The sequence below is a fragment of the Piliocolobus tephrosceles genome, chromosome 5, assembly GCF_002776525.5.
Source record: "Piliocolobus tephrosceles isolate RC106 chromosome 5, ASM277652v3, whole genome shotgun sequence".
Lineage (NCBI taxonomy): Eukaryota > Metazoa > Chordata > Mammalia > Primates > Cercopithecidae > Piliocolobus > Piliocolobus tephrosceles.
In genome coordinates this window covers 46,293,162-46,315,193 of record NC_045438.1, presented here as the reverse complement: position 1 = coordinate 46,315,193, position 22,032 = coordinate 46,293,162, and the positions used below count along the sequence as shown (strand labels likewise).

General features: G+C 33.4%; 1 protein-coding gene across 8 annotated transcripts in view; it reads left to right on the top strand.

Moving 5' to 3' along the window:
• SHPRH (SNF2 histone linker PHD RING helicase) overlaps positions 1-22,032 on the top strand; it is an 80,951-nt gene that overhangs the window by 32,608 nt on the left and 26,311 nt on the right. For all 8 annotated transcript variants that reach the window (XR_002726876.1, XM_023194768.2, XM_023194771.2 and 5 more), the window contains 10 exons: positions 5,492-5,580; positions 6,459-6,551; positions 8,982-9,089; positions 10,028-10,170; positions 10,951-11,124; positions 11,442-11,504; positions 12,457-12,682; positions 14,355-14,498; positions 15,572-15,673; positions 20,045-20,116. Coding sequence is in view for 7 of the 8 variants with exons in the window: in XM_023194768.2 (XP_023050536.1) it covers positions 5,492-5,580; positions 6,459-6,551; positions 8,982-9,089; positions 10,028-10,170; positions 10,951-11,124; positions 11,442-11,504; positions 12,457-12,682; positions 14,355-14,498; positions 15,572-15,673; positions 20,045-20,116 (1,214 nt within the window). In the remaining variant the exon portion in view is untranslated. The remainder of the gene's footprint in view (positions 1-5,491; positions 5,581-6,458; positions 6,552-8,981; positions 9,090-10,027; positions 10,171-10,950; positions 11,125-11,441; positions 11,505-12,456; positions 12,683-14,354; positions 14,499-15,571; positions 15,674-20,044; positions 20,117-22,032) is intronic.

Genomic DNA, 22,032 nt, shown 5'->3' with positions numbered 1-22,032 from the left:
ATTAGTGACTTCTCCATCTGTCATGGATCACTCTTTTTGCGTTAGGTCTAATATCTTACAAACTGTCATTTCATGTATTTTGCCTGTTACTCTAGTTTTTAGAGGAAAGAGAGTAAATCCATTCTCTGTTACTCTATCTTGGCTGGAAGCAAAGTTATATAACTGGCACTTTTAATAAGCTCCATGTGGACACACCTTTCCGTATAAATATGAGAAACTTTAAAACTGTATTCCGTAGGTTCAAGAGTAAAGATGAAACGTGTTAAGTAGAAACACTGAAAACATTCAGACTTCTGGAAATCAAAATTTCAGTGTCTAATATAGAAAATTGACTTAATAAATAAATTAAACATGGCCTAAGAAAAAAATCAATAAAGTCAAAGTATAGAATAGCGATAGAAACTCTCCAACATGAAAAACAAATGAAGAAGACTGAAAATTTTGAAAAGAGCACCAGTGAGGTTGTGGACTACTTCACATGGTCTGATATAAATGTGTGGAGTCCCCAAAGGAAAAAAGAAAAAAAAAAAAAACACAGGAAGAAATATATTGTGGGTTTTATATCATGTAATTGTACAATGTACAAAACCAATAATACAAAGTCTGTGTGGGGAGACACAGATGTATAATATTGTAAGATTATTATTCTGTATATAAAGAGGTATAATATTATATGAAGGTAGATTATGACAAGGCAAAGAATGTGCACCTCACAGCCACCACTTCAAAATACAACAAGGAATTAGAGGTAATAATCCAAAAGAGTAGATAAAAGTAAAAAAATTAAAAATCAGCCAGGCGTGGTGGTTCGTGCCTGTAATCCCAGCACTTTGGGAAGCCGAGGCGGGCAGATCACAAGGTTAGGAGATAGAGACTATCCTGGCCAACATGGTGAAACCCCGTCTCTACTAAAAGTACGAAAATTAGCTGGGCGTGATGGCATGCGCCTGTAGTCCCAGCTACTTGGGAGGCTGAGACAGGAAAATGGCTTGAACCCTGGAGGTGGAGGTTGCAGTGAGCCGAAATTGTACCAGTGCACCCCAGCCTGGGCTACAGAGCGGGACTCCGTCTCAAAAAAATAAACAATAATAATAATAAATAAATCTTCTATCAAAAAAAAGCAAAAAGTAAAAAAGGGTTCAAAAAACAGATGATTAGAAAACAAACAGCAAGATGGTAGATTTAAACACAAGCTTATCAGTGATCACATAAACTATAATGGTCTGAATATCCCAATTAAGAGGCCTGGATTGTCAGACTGGATTAAAAACAAACAATAACCATCAATATGTTCTCTATAAGAAACCCACTTTATATTTAAAGATGCAAACGTAAGAGGATGAAAAAAGATACATTAACACTAATCAAAAGATAAAGCCACTATATTTCTGTCAAGTAAAATAGATTTCTTATTAATACTGCCTACTAACTGATTGTACCACTGGAGCTTCTAAAGTAGATTTCAGAGCAAAGAATATTACCAAGGATAAAGGGTGTTACTTTATCACTAGAGAAAAAAATTCTAAATGTATCTAAAATAAGAGTTTCAAAATAAATACTAAAAACTGATAGAATTATAATGAGAAATAAACAAGTGTGTAATGTCAGAGATTTCTACATCCCTCTCTCAGTTATATATAGAATAAGTAAAAAATAAGTGAGGGCATACATAGCTCAGACACCACTGTCAACCAGTTGACCTAATCAGTGTTTATTGACTACCCAACCAAAGAGGAAGATACATTGTTTTCAAGTACATGTTAAATGTGTATGCAGATATGGCATATTCTGGTCTGTAAAACAAGGCAGTAAATTTCAGAGGATTCATGCCTACTGAGTATTTTCTGTGGCCACAGTGGTAGATGCCAATAGCAGAAGGATAATTAGAAAGTCCCCAAATACTTTGAAATTAAAACACACTTCTAAACCTTTGGGTTAAAAAATAAAAGGGAAAGTAGGAAATACTTTGAAGTGAATAAAAATGAAATACCAAAATTTGTGGGGTGCAGCAAATCAGTTATTAAAAAGAAATTCATAGCATTAAACATGTACTAGAAAAGAAAACAGTTTCGTATCGGAGACTTCAACTGCTACCTTAAGAAATTTAAAACAAGAGCAAATGAAGTACAAAGAAATCAGTTGCCCAAAGAAATGTTTGCTTTTTATAGAATATAAGGAAATACTCTTACATTAAGCCTCTTTGAGAAGCCCATCTGTAGTGGTTACCTCTTTAGCATAATAGAACCAGAAATGGCAAGTATCTCTTATTGTGCTAGATACTTGGGTAGAGTTATAAGGATTCTCAGAAGCTTAGTAGAAATAGCTCTGGACAAGAACTGAATAGGATGGGCCTTCTTATATGCTGCAGTTGGAACCCTATGAAATAGTGTATATTGGTCAAGATTTCCGAACCTCAGTGTCTTTGTCAATAAAATATACAGGTGCTTTACTTACCTCAACTATTGTTCTTAATACAAAATGTGGAAGCACAATGAAAACTTTATAAAAACATAGAGATGAAGAATGATGTTATTGATTATGGTAATATGAAGGTTACCTCAGATTCTTACCACTTTCAACCTACTCACAATGTAAATTATGTTATTAATATCTAATAGAAAAAGGCATATGATTATATATTCCTGTTAAATTGTTCACATATAGTGCATGTAACTTGGTGGGCAAATCTCCCCTCTAGAGTATTCCCTAGAAAGTCCTTAATTTAGCTAGCAGTGTATTGTTTATTATTAAGAGAAATCCCCTACCAGAAAGTCCATTAGTAAAGGATATATTCCTTCTGAATTTAATTGTAATTTTCTTTTCTTTTTTTTTTTTTTTTGAGACGGAGTCTCGCTCTGTCGCCCAGGCTGGAGTTCTGTGGCCGGATCTCAGCTCACTGAAAACTCCGCCTCCCGGGTTTACACAATTCTCCTGCCTCAGCCTCCCGAGTAGTTGGGACTACAGGTGCCCGCCACCTCGCCCGGCTAGTTTTTTGTATTTTTTTAGTAGAGACGGGGTTTCACCGTGTTAGCCAGGATGGTCTCTATCTCCTGACCTCATGAGCCGCCCATCTCGGCCTCCCAAAGTGCTAGGATTACAGGCTTGAGCCACCGCGCCTGGCCTAATTGTAATTTTCTACTTAATTGTAATAGATTTGCTGCTTTTAGTTTTTATTAACTTCATAGTGATGTGTTAAACAATATTCATTTTTTAAAGTAACATTACATATATAACTTACATAAATTAGATTCTTCTAATGTGAAGATCGGACAGTGAAGGTCTGACTTCTCAAAGAAATCTAAAATTAATTTCAAACTCTAAAAATATTTGCTTATATTATATGTAAATAAATACATGTGATACATTAATTCATATTCTGAGATTCTCCTTGATTGGTATTAAACACATTTTATTATTCCAATTTTGAACATTGTGTTTTCTGCGATGATTTTTGGAGAAAATTAACTTGACAATATCAAATCCACTACAGTTTACTCAGAAATGTTAGCGCCATCAAGTGGCTAAGAATGGGAATTTCCAAATTTGACTTAAACCTTTGTAACTTTGAATATGGGTATTTTTGTGTCTTCCTCAGAAAGCATGTCTTTTTTAAAATAAACGTGAAAAACCAGGTATTATAGTGAATAGGTCAAATTCAGCTGCTTCACACTATAGTCTAATCACTATACCTTTAAAAGGTATGGTAATTATGAAGAGAAAATTGTTCAATGAATTATTCTCTATAAATGATAGTATAAACACTGATAGAATTCATAATGTCCTTTGAGAAGCTTTAATCAAGACTCTTAACTAAAAAGGAACTCACCGTGAAGATAATTGAATGTTAATGCCTGCGTTATAATGTAACTGTATTATTGTGAAAATAATCTTCTCACTTATTAAAAGGGAATAGAAGTCGGCTGACTACAGTTCTTTGATAAATGTGTGTTTTAGAAAGCTTTGTATTAGCTAACTAATAGAACTAGATGTAAAGCAATAGTATAAGAGCTATTGTTCCAAAAATTTCTTTTAAGTTAGGTATTTTGCACAACACTGAATATGCATAATGCCACTGAACTACACACTTTAAAAAGGGCTGAGATGGTAAATTTTATGTATGTTTTACCAAAATTAAGATATGTGTATAAACTTATATATGAGCTAAAAAAAGACACGACTTCAAAATTTACAAAGGTTTGCATATATATATATATATCTCTCTCTCATTGTAACTATGAACATGGTCCTAATTACATGATATTCATCAAACCAACTTGAAGTTTTCAACTTGAAGTTTTTTTTAAAAAGGAGTATGTGTGATACTTAGGAAAAAAACTTGCTCAGCAAATAAGAGCTAGAACATCTGTGTACCTTTTTTTAGTATTTGATTGCGTGGTTTTGCCACTGTTAGATTTTTGCTTTAATAGTGTTTATAATTTACCTGTTTTTTATTTTCCAAGCAGCAATTAAGATAGATTCTATTATTCAAGCCATTAAAAATGTTCATCTCTTATTTTATTGAGGTATCGTCAAACTTCCTATGTAAAGAAGTAGATAATACATAGGCATTGCAAGCCATAAGATCTCTGCACAACTATCAGCTTGACTGTTGTAGTACAACAGCAGCCACAGGCAGTACAAAAACAAATGAACAGAGCTGGGTTCTAATAAAACTATTTATGGACCTTGAAATTTAATTTTCACATGTCACGAATTTTTTTTTAATATTTTTCAACTATTAAAAATGTAAAATTCATTCTAAGCTGGTGGGCCCAACAGATAGGCAGAGGGTAGAAATGACCCGTGGGCCATACTTTGCCAGCCTGTGCTTTAATCGATACTTTTTGAATTGCTTTATTTGAATGAGGTGCTAATTATTAATAGTAGAAAACAGCGTACATCTCAGACTGATTTGTGTGACCAGAAGTAGAGGTGAGATCCCTAAGTTTCTGACATGAAGTTTTTAACTGCAAATTATTTGGCCTAATACCAAGAACAATAATAGCTACCAAGAATAGTATATTTTTCTGATCATTATGTGTAGGTTGGTCGGAGTGTCTTAAATTTTTTTATAAATAGTCTATAATTACCTTAAGTTTTTCCTTAATTTCAAACATCATAATGACTAGTGATTGACACCCTTTAACTTCAGCAAGAGGAGATTTTTTTTTTGTCTAAATTAAAAGTTTATCCAGTAGCATAATCTCAAAACATTACAGACAGGTTTGATTATAAACATATTTCAGTATAATTTTATATATTACAAACGTAATATAAGAACATTATATTCCATGGAATTAAAAAAGGAACTGTACTCAGCCTTTTTTAAAACTTGGGCAATCATATTAATACCAAGTCAGAGTTCTTTATTAATAAAATAGTTATAATCATTACATTTTATTTTTACAGTATTCTTAAATAATGGACAACTAGATGACATTGGGAGCTAAATATGTGACTCTCATACTTTAAATACATTTTAATTCTTTAGGTGAGTATGCCTTGGCAGCAGAATTGTACAGAGAAGTGTTGCGCTCCTCGGAGGAACACAAAGGAAAACTCAAAACTGATTCACTTCAAGTAAGTAAAGACCAAACAGTTTCATATGTATTCTGTTTGTTTTTTTAACAAAATAATTCTTCTGAACGTTTAAGAGGATAAATGGTAACAAACAGTCATAATCACTGGATGAAACTTGGGATTCAGTCTTCTCAATAAGCATTTTAGGTGATTTGTGTGTACACTATTTGAGAATCACTACTATTCTATTCCATTCAGGGACGTTTTGGGCACAAGCCTGACAAGGTAAGTCTATATAAGCTACATTTAAAAATAGCTCAGAGTACTTGTACTTCCAAGAGTAGGTCAGTTTTATCACTTTTGCATATGAATATCAACATATTCACATGGTTTTCATTAAAAAGAAAAGGAACTAAGCAATAAAACCTATCTAATGATAATTTTTAGAGGTCATTAGGGAGATTTGGATGTATTGATTATAACACTTCCCTTGGATCTGTCATTGACTCATATAAACAAGGCTCTGTGCTAAATAGGAAGTGAGCATGGGTTTATTAATTTTGGCAAGTTTAGGTTTGAGTCCCAGGTAAGATGCCATTACCATTCGGAATATTGACCTTGGAACTGACTAACATGTTCACAAGTACCAGAGTGGATATTTAGAGGAACGTATGAAAAAGTGGAGGGAGAGGAAAAATTAAATATAAATCTTATATTCTGCATGGATAAAGGTTACATAAGACAGGTAGGTCCTAGACCTTAACACCCTGCTCTTGAGTAAAGAAAACAGAGTAGTAGTACTCAGATTGTTTTATAGGAAAAGTATTCAGTGATATGATCTTAATGTGGTGTTAGTGTTCTGTGTGCCATATAAATATTAGGTTCTCTTCAGTCGTCTTCATTGACTGTCATAATTATTGCCTTTGATGTGTTTGTAGAGACTTCATGCTACCCATAACTTGATGGAATTGTTGATAGCCAAGCAGCCAGGGATACCGCCTACCTTGCGTGATAGCCAACTTGAGGAAGAGGTAGTTATTATTTTTTTCATTCTGTCTATGAAAGTATATTTTCTTCAAACTTTATGCTCCATATAGTTGATAAATCCTAGGACATACAACGTATGAATAAATGTAATCACGTTTTCCTGTTACTTTGATGTTTCAAATTTTGTCGTGATTTTGGGTAGCAGAGAATGGCAGCAGTAAGTATTATTTGGCTTCTCTGCTGATCTACCTGCAGTTATGTGATAAATGTTTGTTGTAGATATGGCTGTTGGTAGCCAACAGAATGGGAGGTAAATAAATGAGTTTTAAAAAGGAAACTTTGATCTCATGGCAGATCTACAAAAGATGTAGCTTAGTAAATATACAAACTTTTGCACTCTCTCCACCTTTCTCTGTATTTTTTAAGGGGGTAAATAAAGTCAAATTTTTGGTGGTAGTTCTCTCAAAGAAGTTTCCTCTACAAAAAGTGTTGCCTGTTTTTGAAAAGAATGACATCGAAGAGTGATATTATAAATTATTTTACTATAAATTGTTAATAGCTTATTATGCACATTCTTCCAAGGATTTTTGCTGTTGTTAAACATTAAAGAGCTAAATCAAAAGAGGTGTGTTTGAAATGTATTGAGCCTATAAATGGAGCCTTTATTTGTGTCAACAAGATAAAAAATGAGATATGCACAGCCTTTTTACACTGGTGGTTTTGGGGATGGAGGGGCCCTGGTAAACTATTTTAATTAACAAATATTTTACATATTTATGAGTAGAGAGTGATATTTTGATATATGTAGATACTAGAATGGCTAAATCTAGAAGAAAACCTAGGTAATACCATTCAGGACATAGGCATGGGCAAGGACTTCATGTCTAATACACCAAAAGCAACAGCAACAAAAGCCAAAATTGACAAATGGGATCTAATTAAACTAAAGAACTTCTGCACAGCAAAAGAAACTACCATCAGAGTGAACAGGCAACCTATAGAATGGGAGAAAGTTTTTGCAATCTACTCATCTGACAAAGGGCTAATATCCAGAACCTATAAAGAACGCAAACAAATTTACAAGAAAAAAACAGCCTCATCAAAAAGTGGGCAAAGGATATGAACAGACATTTCTCAAAAGAAGACATTTATACAGCCAACAGACACATGAAAAAATGCTCATCATCACTAGCCATCAGAGAAATGCGAATCAAAACCACAATGAGATACCATCTCACACCAGCTAGAATGGCAGTCTTTAAAAAGTCAGGAAACAACAGGTGCTGGAGAGGATGTGGAGAAATAGGAACACTTTTACACTGTTGGTGGTACTGGAAACTAGTTCAACTATTGTGGAAAACAGTGTAGAAATACCGTTTGACCCAGCCATCCCATTACTGGGTATATACCCAAAGGATTATAAATCATGCTGCTATAAAGACACATGCACGTGTATGTTTATTGTGGCACTATTCACAATAGCAAAGACTTGGAATCAACCCAAATGTCCATCAGTGACAGACTGGATTAAGAAATGTGGCACATATACACCATGGAATACTATGCATCCAAAAAAAGATGAGTTTGTGTCCTTTGTAGGGACACGGATGCAGCTGGAAACCATCATTCTCAACAAACTATCCCAAGAACAGAAAACCAATCACCACATGTTCTCACTCATAGGTGGGAATTGAACAGTGAGATCACTTGGACACAGGAAGGGGAACATCACGCACTGGGGCCTATTGGGTGGGGGGAGGGATAGCATTAGGAGATATACCTAATGTAAATGACAAGTTAATGGGTGCAGCACACCAACACGGCACATGTATACATATGTAACAAACCTGCACGTTGTGCACATGTACCCTAGAACTTAATTTGTAATTAAAAAAAAAAAAAAAAAGAATGGCTAAGTCAAACTAATTAACGTATCAATTACCTATTTTTATTTGTGTGTTTGTGTGTGTGTGTGTGTAGTGAGAACATTTAAAATCTACTTTCTTAGGACTTCAGCATATGAATTTTGGGGAAACAAAATTTAGTCCCTAACACCTATATTACTATATATTCTCAAGGATTATTTTTAAACTACAGTAACTCTAAGAAATTTTAATAACTCAATTAGCCAAGTTTTAGAAAGGTGTCTTTGCTTTACCTATCATTTGAAATATTACTGTTCTTTTTCTCCCCTCTTTGCTTATTCTAACTAAAAAAAAATTTAAATAAAAATTTGGCAGACAGGTCTTTGGTGTTTCTTAAATTTTGTTACTTGGACAGGTACATTTTGTGAACTTCCATATATAACGAATTTTTAGCGTGACTTTTATGTTCTCTACAGTGTAGTTGTACTTATATGTTTAAATGCAGTTAAGTAGCTTTAAATATATAAAATGAGCCATTCTTCTTGAAATATCATACTGAATTATATTCTGGATTGGGAGTGAAAGTTAATATTCTCTGTTTCAACACAGGCCAAACAGCTGCGAGAGCACTATATGAGCAAGTGTAATACAGAAGTTGCTGAAGCCCAGCAAGCTTTATATCCTGTGCAGCAAACTATCCATGAGCTTCAAAGAAAGGTATGCCAAAATGCAGTATTTCTTACTTGTATTTGTCTCCAGATATCATTTTGGGTTTTGGTTGTTTTGTGGGGAGAAACTTGAATTTTTTGTACATCTTGGAATTCCTAGCACCTAGTACATTGCCTGATCCACAATACAAGTTTATTTAACTGCTAGCAGTGATTATTGGTTGAATGAACAGATGCATAAATAAGTCAACTATTTGAGTTCTCTTTCTTTTGAACTCATGGGTTTTCTCTGACCTTGTGTATATAGCAGTTGTCTTTTGAAGAAAGTAAAGACTTCTATACCCTCCTTTTTATCTTGTTTCTGAGATGTTTTAAAATCTTAAAACATTAGAACCACAGGTATTTTTCCTGCAGAATTTATACCATTTGTCATTTCTAAAATTTCACTTTTATGAAATCAGTAGCAAAATCTAAAGAGGTTACACAAATACACTTTTATTTTCAATGTTTAAATCAGGTGTTGCAAATTTTTGTCTTTCTGATTTATTAATTAGTATTCTGGGATATAATTTTGTTAGTTATTGTAGATTATTCGTTAAGTAGAATCTAGTTCAATTAGTTAAAGATTAGAATGAAAGCTTTCTTATGCTGATAAAGAGACCTGTGACCTTTTCACATATATAGATTATTGAATTTTCATTTGGTGTAAATAATTTTTTTAGTTACAGCCTTGTTATATAAATGCATACAACAAATTCTCATTTATCCAGAGTAGCTAGGAAATAGGGGTTTCTCTTTAATTATATTTTCAAAAGAGGAAGCGAGCATTGTACATGGAATATGTATACTCATCTCCCCTCTGTGATAGTCCCTTTGAGAATAGCATTTATTACTTTCTTTGAATTTTGACACCACCCTGCCCATTGATGGAAGCTTTGTGAGTACTAAAAAAAAATAATAATTGATTAACTGCTACCTTTTTTACAGATTCATTCTAATTCTCCTTGGTGGCTAAATGTGATCCACAGAGCAATAGAATTTACTATTGATGAGGAGCTTGTTCAGCGAGTGCTAAATGAAATAACCAGCAACTACAAGCAACAAACTGGCAAGCTTTCTATGTCAGAGAAGTAAGAAAACAGGAAGAAAAAGTGTCTATCATAACTTTGGAAGCAAAGAAATCCCTGTATTTTTTAGTTTCTAATTTTTCATTATTACTGACTTTTTTTCTCCATTCATAAACTTATACACACACATTCATACTTCTTTTTTGCAGCCTTTTTTATGGGTACCATAATTGGGTTTAACTCACAACGGCCACATACCTTTGTTACTTTAGTTACTTTAATATTTTACACTTCATAATGTGAGCACATTAGTAACTATTGAAATTATACAGGAAAAGTGCTTGGCAAAGTGCCTCGTATATAGTGTGTAATTACAGATTTAATTAAATGTATATACATATATATATATATTCAACCAAGGAATATAACTCTTAGCCATTTTTCTTCTTTCTTCCCAATTTTCTGCTTTTATGTTTCATCCTGCAGGCACCTGCTCATATAGAGCAAGGATGTCAGGAGGGCTATCTGTAGTCAGGCTTAAAACGGAAGAATGTGGCAGTCATACACTTTCAAAGATATCTGAGACAGAGACATACATTTTTCCTGCTCTTTTTCAGTTCCTGATCACAGGACTATCAAATTTTTTTGGTGTCTTTTACAGTAGACAGCCCAATATTATACTTTGAATACACTGTAGGAAAACTCAGTCAAATGTTGCTGGTTAAACAAACAAACAACAAACGGTTTCTTTAACACCTTGTTTGGCAACCATTTTCTGAATTTGAGGAAATTGACCTATTATTCTTTTCTTTGTGTTGTGTGTGGTGCTGGTGTGGGAATCAGGTTCCGTGACTGCAGAGGTCTTCAGTTCTTACTTACAACACAAATGGAAGAGCTAAATAAATGCCAGAAGCTAGTAAGAGAGGCTGTAAAAAACCTGGAGGGACCTCCATCTCGTAATGTTATTGAGTCTGCAACAGTCTGCCACCTCCGACCAGCCAGACTTCCTCTCAACTGGTAGGTAATGGAATAAATCATACAATGAAATGGTACCATTTCTTTAAGTTAGATTTCTTAGAGAAGAAACAATTGACTCATATAGTAAAGGTTTTTTCGTTTTAATTGAGACAGAAGTAGAAAGAGATGTATCAATCTAATTTAAAAAAAAAATAAAGTCTCAAGGACAAGGTATGAAAAACCATGTGATTTTTTTTTTTCTAAAATGACATATCTAGTAGAAAGAGAAATGAAATTAAAATATTAAGCTTCTCCTTAAAATTATCAGATTGCTGGTTATGTTTGTGAATATTTCTCTGTTAATCTTTTTTTTTCAGCTGTGTCTTTTGTAAAGCTGATGAATTGTTCACAGAGTATGAATCAAAGCTGTTTTCCAACACGTAAGTTCTCTATTTGATTATTACCCGTCAAGAAAATGAAACATTTTTCAAGACTCAGTATTCGATATGACTATATTTTCCCCCACAGTAACCTTTATTATATTGTTTGTTTAATTAAATTGATTAGTACACCTTTGGCATTTTGATTGTTTAATATGCCCAGTTTTACCTATCCAGAAGTTACCCTCCTAAATGTTCATAGTGTAGTAATATATAATTAATTGAGGTGCAGTTTTGGGGAGTGGTAAAATCCCAGACTCCAGAGTCCAATGAGTTTGAATTATACAGATTTTACTAGCATTTTACTGCTATTCAAGGTAGAACTTATAGTATCTGGCATAACTTCTTCAAGAATAAAGAATGACACAATCAAATATGTTATTACTTTAATGAAACCATAAGTAAACATTGTCACAAACACTTGGATTATCAGAGGGAAGCTTGTTAGAATAATAAATGTGTCCACTTTCATCCAGGTATGTTACTATTCTGTTTTAGGTCAAATCCGTTTCTGTTATTACTGAAGTAAATAATACATTTCTTCATGTTTCTCTCCAAATTCTGTTCATTCATCTCCAACAGATATAACTTCTCTAAAATAGAAATTTTCCCCACATGTTTCCTTGCCAAGCATTCACTTCTGCATGTGAAGGAAGAAAACAAGATTTTTGTGTTGTGTTATGGCAAATGAATCATTAGTCTTTTTGTTTGTTACAGTCTACATGATAGAATTAAAAAAAAAAAAAAAAACTGGCCAAATTTATGATGTTTTCAGCTTTTCCAAGGTTGCTTTGTTTTTTCCAAAGACTTCCAATTCTTTTAGAACTCACATTGAAAGTTGTTGAAAAGTTACTGACCCTGCTTCTGTATTTGCTTTGCTAATATCACTCATTTACAATGCTTTTCACTCACTGATAGCAGTTACTGTTGTTTTGTTCTGTTATGTTTTCAGAGTCAAAGGCCAGACTGCAATATTTGAGGAGATGATAGAAGATGAAGAAGGACTGGTGGATGATCGAGCACCTACCACCACCCGGGGTCTCTGGGCAATAAGTGAGACAGAGCGATCTATGAAAGCAATACTATCATTTGCAAAATCGCATAGGTTTGATATTGAATTTGTTGATGAAGGAAGCACTTCAATGGATCTCTTTGAAGCATGGAAGAAGGAATATAAGGTATAGTATTTTAAAACTTCCTTCCAAAATTAAAATTCCTTCTTTTTTACATCAATTTTGACTGCTACTTTTTCTCTCTCTCTAGTTTTTTAAAATCTTCTTTTCGGTTTGGGGTGGCATAATTTCTCTTTGCCTAAAATGTAGTTGTTGTAACAAAGGATAGCAAATACCATAATACTCAAATAAAGACATTCTATTTATTAAACTGCTATAAGAAAATCATTATTAAACTGGAACTTATATGAAACTTTTTGTTTAGCCATGAAAGTTTTCATTCTATTATTAGCTTGATCTTCCACTGCTATTTTATGAAATTAGAGCTTTGTTTTCATTCTGTGAATAAGAAGCAGGCACCAACTACCTTGAAGACTGGGGAACATAGTAAATACTTCTCATCCTTTAAGTCTGGAAACCATTCCAATGAATAAAGACCAATATGCCCTTTCATATTTGTACTTTAATGATTCCATCATATTAAAACTCTGTACTTGAGATTTCATAATTCATTAATTTTCAATTATTATTTTATTTGGATTAGTTATCCATTGTACTGCTTTGCAGGTGAGATAGGTAAAGGAAGGAAAGAAGTGTTTTATTTCTAATGACATATTTTTATTCAATTTCTTTTTTTTAAAGTCTTACTTTTTTAAAGTAGGATAAAAATTTTTATGCAGAAAGGTAGTTATTTGTACTCTCAGTTCATAAGTCATAAATTGGGGAATACTTTTATAGCATTGAAATCATTGGTTTATAATAATTTTTTTCTCACACATTACTCTTGTGAATACAAAGCAGATTAACACAATTACAGTAAGCCTTGGAAGAAGTGTTATGTACGATGTGCAGTTTCCCTTGTATTCTTCCTTTCGACTCAGTTTGGCCACATGCCCTTTGTCCAGAAGAGAGCTTATTTTGCAGTTCTCCCAGGTCTTGGTACATTTTTTTTGTGCATAACTTTGCAGACCTTTTCACAGAAGAGCTACTTGAATGAGGTCCTGCTATACATATCCACCAGATCTACCTGAAAATGTAAAGTCAGTGAAGAGAGCCTGTCAAAAAATGCATACTGATTGATACCATTTCTGTGAATTTCAGAAACATATATAACTGAATTATTAAGAATATGTTTCATATACTATAAGTTCAGTGAAAAGTGTAGCAGGATAAGTACAATTCAGAATTGCTCCATGGTTGGGTATTGAAGGAGGGATGTGTGAGGAAAGAGTGATACAGTTGAGAAAGAACATGCAGAGCCTTTCTAAGGAATTCATATTATTCTTTCTTAAATTAGATGGTGGGTACTTGATTGTATATTTTAGTATTCTTCATACCATTTATACATAGTTGAATATGTGAAATATGTTACAATAAAAACAATTTAAAAAAATGAAACAGAGAAGAGATTCTGGCAGCCTACAATTGGACTTTATAAAGATTTTTGGTCCTACCAAGAAATCTTTGTATTCTGTTCCTGAGAATCTAAAGAGGCAGTGTCCTATAGAGATTTTTTCATTCACATTTCATTCTAAAAATGACCCCAGGAACTACTTGTTTTAGACACATAGTGAAAAAATGTGAGATGTCATTGAAGATGTTTGCTTAAGGCACATCTTGGTGGTTTTAACCAGTTTTAATTACATGCTTTACCACTGTGTTTGTCTTTTCTGTTCAGTTGCTTCATGAATATTGGATGGCTCTGAGGAATCGTGTGTCTGCTGTTGATGAACTTGCAATGGCTACAGAACGACTAAGAGTGCGTGATCCTAGGGAGCCAAAGCCTAATCCGCCTGTTCTTCATATCATTGAACCACACGAGGTAATTGGCAAGTAAATCACAGAATAGGGAACAGCAAGCAGATGTCACAGATATCAGAGACCCATAGAAGAGGCAGAATCAGGGCACTGAGCTCTACTATAAGTGTGTATTTAATCTCCATTTTTAATTTGACCCATAGAAAATTGTCTTTGTAGATCAAAAATGGTCGAAGATGAGCAATTTCATATCTAATACATGCTTAGCATTTTGGTACATCTTGTTTCTCTCCAGGTTGCACGTTCATCTGTTTTTGAGTTTAAAACCTTGTATGTGCTATTAAGACCAATAGATATTCTCAGTCACTTTTTAGACATTTTCTGTTACCTTAGTTTTATCAGAAGTAGAAAAATCTTCCTTAAAAACAACTGAAGCCTTTTCTTTTGCAGTGTTTCTTTTGCTAATGATGAACTAATATTAACAACTTTACCTTCTAATAAATTTGTCTTTGTAAGTCAGGTTTAAAAACATTACTCCACCAATCTTTTTTATTCTCCATTAAAATATATTATTTCCTTTATAATTCATTATTATTTCTTATTTGTTTAGTGCTTTAAGTCTTTCTGTACAGCTTGGAGACTGTAACTTGGAAAAATTTAGATATATTCATTATATACTATCTCACTTAAATGTGAATTCTGAATAAGTTTTTCTGAGAAAATAAATTCTTGTTTGAGTGTTCCTTCTCTGTCTGCTGTATTCTACCAGGGGGGCAGAGGAAAGAAGGGCAGAGAAATTCTTTCCTGGATTTCATGAAATCACTGAGGCCAGAGCAACAAATCATTTAACTTTTCTTTATTCCATGGATGTATTACTGAAAAAAATGGTACATAATAGAATTTGAGTTTATTTTTTATCTAACTTCAGGTACATAGGGACATTTCCTATTTGAAAGAAAAAAAAAGTCATTTGAAATATATTATCTAGTATCTATTTTGAAAACTTGTGTTTTAGAATGTAAATGGGTTTTTTTAAAAAACAAAATACATTTGTATTACTGGAGAATTGTTCATATTTAATATAATTTAACTTTCTTTCTGAAAGAATAAAGAAGTTTTTATTTTTATTTTCTTTAGGTAGAACAAAACCGAATAAAACTACTAAATGATAAAGCTGTTGCTACATCACAGCTTCAGAAAAAACTTGGGCAGCTTCTTTACCTAACTAATTTGGAGAAGGTATTGTTTTTAAGACATGCTACTTTTTCCTATGCTGTATTATCATAAATGATTTTAGTGACTCCTTTCATAATGGTGCAAATTTTTTAAATTAATATTTTGTGTTATATGAGTCCGAACACTGTGTCTCTACAATAGCTACAGAGATCACAGAAGAATATTGTTATCTATAGAAATTATATTATGCAGATGATATAGAAGGCATGCATTGTACAGTAGAGAACAATGTAAATGGACTATAGTTCAAAGCCTTGAATAGTAAAAGTATTACAATGTATCTCTTGGTGAAAATAGCATAATACAATTTATACACATGCATTCATTTGTAAATACAAAAATATTTTGTAATTTGTTATTTGAAATTGTGAAGTGTGTTTGGAAAGCTACTAAATCAGAGTACATGGTAATAAAGGTAGACTTCAAATATTAAGTATAATTCAAAACATGTTCTGAGTTGTAATCTAAGTATTATATTGAACACTGATGAATTGGTGGGTCATTGATTAAATATAATTTCATTTTATTGCAGGCATTCATATTTTGCTAGTTGACAGAGAACCTTCTAGGGACAAGATAGGGTAGTAAATATTTGGATAGGGCAAGTGAGGACAAGCTATAGATTTGAATTCTTCTGGAAACTGGCATAACATATATTTAAAGTGAATCAGTAAATCTCAGACAAAATGAAAAGTTAGACATTCATTATAGATATAGCATGGTGACTGAAGATAGACTTTGGATCCGGACAGCCCAATTTTGAATCGTGACTGCACTATTTTCTAGATATGTGACTTTATTTAAGTTATTCACTTTTCCTTGCATCATCAGTAAAATGAGAATGATATCAACACTACTTTATAGTATAGGGCTGTCTTGAGGATTATGTGAATTAATATATGTAAAATGCCAGAGTAGTTTCTGCTCTGTTAAGCACTTTCTCGGTTTTTGCTGCTATTAATATTATTAAGATCCTTATTATTGTTATGATTACCAACACTTACTCTGAAAGGTAAAAAGAAGAAAAAAATTTAAAAGTTTCATGCAAATTGCTAACATTAAGAAGATAACACTTAGGCTGGGCGTGGTGGCTCAGCACTTTGGGAGGCCAAGGAGTTTGAGACCATGCTGACCAACATGGTGAAACCCCGTCTCTACTAAAGATACAAAAAATTAACCGGCATGGTAGCACACGCCTGTAATCCCAGCTACTCGGGAGGCTGAGGCAGGAGAATCACTTGAACCTGGGAAGCAGAGGTTGCAGTGAGTTGAGATCACGCCATTGCACTCCAGCCTAGGGGACAGAGCAAGACACCAAAAAAAAAAAAAAAAAAAAAAAAAAAAAAAACACTAAGGAAAAATGTTGTCTCGACATTCCTAGGCATAAGTTTTCTAAATGTAAGATTTCTATACTTTAAATATGATAGTCAAAATAAAAAGACAGTTATCTTGTACGTCATTGTTTATATGTTAAAATATTTTTTAAAACCTAAAATTTTAAGGATATAAATAATCTACCTAAGAAAATCCATTTGGCTATTAATAAAAGAAAAAGCATTTAATCTATAATGATGGAAAAATCAAATTACACGGGTGCTATTTTCTGCCAATAAGTAGGCACAGATATTTTAAATGATTACACACCCCAGTGGTGAAAAAGGGCAGGGGATGGATGCATTTTATGCATTACCAATGGAAATATAAATTTATATAAGCTTTTCCTAAAAACATTTTAACAATATCTATCAACAATTTTATGTGGGTTAAACATCTCAAATCCAAAACTTGAAATGCTCCAGTGAGCATTTCCTTTGAGTATTGTATCAGCACTCAAAAAGTTTGTGATTTTAGAGTGTTCTAGATTACAGATTTTTGGATTTGGAATGCTCAACCTGTATATGAAAGAAAGGAAAAGGAAAACTGGACAACATAGATAAAATGAACTGGAATCTACACGGTAGGATTAAATGAACATTATAGAACTGTAAAAATACAGTATCTGAAATCAAAAACTCTTTGAATGGAAACCAGACACAGAAAAAAACAGGATTCATGAACTCAGGTACAGTACAATAGAAAATACTCAATTTGAAGTGGCATAGATAGAAAAAGAGCAAAATAGGGCAAAAGAGATTTGAGACACAGTTGTTTGATCTAGCATACTTGTAATTTCATAGATCTAGCATACTTGTAATTGAAGTTCAAGAGGAAGAGAATGGGACAGGAGCTTGAAGAGATAATGGCTGAGAATTTTCTAAAACTGATAAAAGTATGACAAATGACTTCAAGATTCAAGAAGTTAAGAAACACTAAGCAGAATAAGTAAAGAAGACAACAAAATACTGCCTAGGTACATCATAGTCAAACTGCGGGAAACCAAAAATAATGAAAAATAGAAATAAAAAAAGTTGAGAGATAAAACACTTAATACTTACAAAGGAGCACTAATAAAACTGGTGACTACATAGAGATAGTTTTCTTTTCATCTTTAGAGATGTTTCAGTGTTTCCATAGTTTAACCAGTTGACATTGGAACATCTTCAAACTGCTAAAAGAAAAAAACAGCCAAGCTAAAGTTCTATACTTAATGAAAAATTCCTTTTTTAAAAAAAGTGAAATGAAGATATTTTCAGACAAACATAAACTGAAAGAAGTCATCTCCAATAAACCCACATCACAATAAGTATTAAAGGAGCTTCTTTGGATTGAAGGAAAATTATTTCAGATTGAAGGATGCAATTACAGTAAGGAATGAAGAGCAAAAGCTTAAATACGTGGATAAATATGCAAGGATATTGACTATTTAAAAGCAACAATGCTGTCTTATGGGTTATACGACATATATAGAACTAAAATATTTGTCAGTAGCACAAAGGAAGGAGGTAAGCAGAGGTAAACTATTATAAGATTGCTCCAGAAGAATGGACAAAAAAGTCCGTAAGGCTATTGATCATTTGAACACTAATGAACAAATATGACCCAATTGACACAGACCACTATACCCAACAACTTCAGAATGCATATTTTTTAGGTGTACATGAAACATTTATCAAAATAGACCTTATGCTAATTCAAAAAGCAGTTCTTAAAAGTATGTGAGAGCATGTTTTCTGACTGAAGAGGAATTTAAACCAGAAATCAGTAATGGAAAAGTAACTAGATAAATCCCTAAAAGTTTAGAAATTGACAGGATACTTCCGAATAACCCGTGGGTCAAAGAAGAAGTCAAAATGGAGGTTAGAGAATGCTCTGAACTGAGTGAAAGTAAAAATATGTGACAGTGCTTAGAGGAAAATTTATAACTTGTTTAACTTAAGGATCTGCAAATTATCATGCATGGGAAAAATTCATCCCACTACCTTTTTTCGTAAGTAAAGTTTTATTGGAATAGAGCCATACTCATTCATTTACCTATTGTCTGTGGCTGCATTCATGCCACAGTAGCAGAATTGAGTAGTTACAACACAGATCATATGGCCCACAAGGCCTAAAATATTTATAATCTCACCGTTTATATAAATGTCAACTCTTTATTGATATATTGGAAAAGAAGAGCTATTGTGAATTATAGTAGATTATTTACAAAGTGCTACAGCAATGACCCTTCCATTCTTGTTGCCCTTTGGAACTCGGTGAGACTATCTGAAAAAGCCTAGTTTACCTTCTTGAGCAGCAGAACCCTCAGCTCAGCCCTCCCTGCAGAACAGATAGCCTACCAACTGCCAAACATGAGCATGAGGCCTTCATAGACCATCCAACCCCAGCCAACTCAGCCCATCCCCAAATCTCCTGTAGTTTCATGGGAAACATGTTTGTTTTAAGTCACTAAATTTGTAGATGATTTATTATATGTAAAAAGGAAAACTGGACAACATAGTAAAACGAAACGGACTCTATATGGTAAGATCAAATGAACATTATGGAACTGTAAAATATATACGTACATTATGGATTTACTTATAAAAATCAATAATTAATAAAGGAAAAGAATAATTCATTGATTCAATTTGTTTAGATGCCTTATCTGAAAATCTGTTACCTGAAATGCTCCGATGAGCGTTTACCTTGATTGTCATGTCAGCACTCAAATAGTTTGGATTTTGGAGCATCAGATTTTGGATTTTGGATTAAGGATATTCAATCTATATGATTAAAATTGTTCTTTTTTTTTTTTTCCACTCCTTGAATAAATGATCTTTGTAAGTAAGTCTCAGGAATAATAATGTTAGGTAATATATTGATGGGTCATCTACGTTGTTAGATTATGTAAATTGTAATTGCCGGTATTCATTTCCATAAATGAGTTACAAAACATGGATCAGGTTTTATATGTAAAAATGTAACTAATGTATTTTTTAATTCTTTTTTGAATAGTCTCAAGACAAAACATCAGGAGGTATTAATCCAGAACCTTGTCCAATCTGTGCTCGACAGCTGGGAAAACAGGTAAAATTATAATAAACATCAGATGCATTTATAAAATACCTTATGGTTTTCCAAGGTTTCTACATAAAATTTTTCTTTCGCTCTCTCTCGTTTTTCCCACCACTAGTTTCTATGAAAGGCAAGTATTACCATCATCTTAAAGATAGCACTAGAGGTTAGGTGACATGCTTAGGGTTAGATATTTGAGCAATGCTTTTTTGAAATGGCAAGTGAAAAAATATTTCTAGAATGACCCCATCTTTTTCATTAAAGATTCATAGTTTCGAACATTGTTTCCAGTCACAAGGTTGTGTCCAGTAATTTGACTTTGTCAGGTTAATATAGTTATTCAGTAATTATACAGAAATGTAATATAACACACATAGATTTACTTAAGGTATTACATTAGTATAGAATATAGTTCTTACTTGCCAGTATTAATATCTCGTAATACTTGTACTTTAGAGTACAAATTAATCTCTCCTACGGAAATTTAGATGTGATTTTGGTAGACCACTTAAATATATTTCTTTGTGAATATTAGTATACATAATGTTCATAAACATACTCTCCTCTAGGAGAACTGCAATTTATGAAAATACACGTTTCTGCTTTCTATGATAAATCTATGTATCTATATCAGAATATTCATTGCCCTTGAAAATTTGAAAGATAAGCTTATTATTGTTGAAGAAGTAGAGATATTCTTGGCTGGTTTTTTCTATGGAACCGAGAGTTGAAAGGTAAATATATGCATTCCATATTCTGACCAGTAATAATCAAGAAGAAAGTACCTTTTAGTTTCCAAGATTGGTGGAGAAGGTGAGATCACAGGAATATGTGGTAATACATCTTAAAGGGAAAGATGCTACATTGGAAACTGAGCAAATAGTAGTGTACAAATGCTGGTGGCTTCTGACAAAAGTCAGTGATGAAACTGTGATAAAAGTTGTGATAAAAATGGAAGAAATCATGACATAAAGTAGTCTTTTTTGCTTTTAGTTTTGATAAGATTTATGCAGCTAGATTGTCTCAGACATTTTATTTCATTTTGTCTTAAACATTTTCGGTTTTTAAAGTTCTTTCATATACATTAGTTCATTTAATTCTAGCATAACCTAGAAGACCATACTGGATTTCAATAATAGTAACAAAACTACTTTTCAAGCCCTGTTCATACTCACAATGTATAGTAGCTGTATATTTTTTTCCTTTTTGGCTCCCCAGTTCTCCCCTTCTTCTAATTTAGAGCTATTAAATTAGAATCTATCAGAGATGACTCATATATACCAGCTGATACTCCTGGAGGCATTGCCATTTGTCTCTTCTGTTTGGGTCAGTCAGCTTCCTGTCACTCCTAATGCTCAGGTGCCAGGTATCTCGTTGCTTCTTCTCCATTGCACATGTAGGTGGACCTGTCTTGACATTTAGTTGGTCCATTTTGAGCTCCATTGAGTCACAAAACTCCTTTCTAATAGAGTACCCAGTGGCGCTAGAGGTACATAAAGTATGGTATAGTGCTGCTCTGTGTCATACAAAAATGCTAGTAAAACAGCTCTTTGGTTTCATTAGTCTTAACTCCTGTGGACTCTGGCAGAGGTGCAGCTAGAGAACAGTAGGAATAGTATTAGCTGATAATAGGCAAAATAGTGGTTTTTTTTTTGAGACGGAGTCTCGCTCTGTCGCCCAGGCTGGAGTGCAGTGGCCGGATCTCAGCTCACTGCAAGCTCCGCCTCCCGGGTTTATGCCATTCTCCTGCCTCAGCCTCCCGAGTAGCTGGGACTACAGGCACCCGCCACCTCGCCCGGCTAGTTTTTGTATTTTTTAGTAGAGATGGGGTTTCACCGTGTTAGCCAGGATGGTCTCGATCTCCTGACCTCGTGATCCGCCCGTCTCGGCCTCCCAAAGTGCTGGGATTACAGGCTTGAGCCACTGCG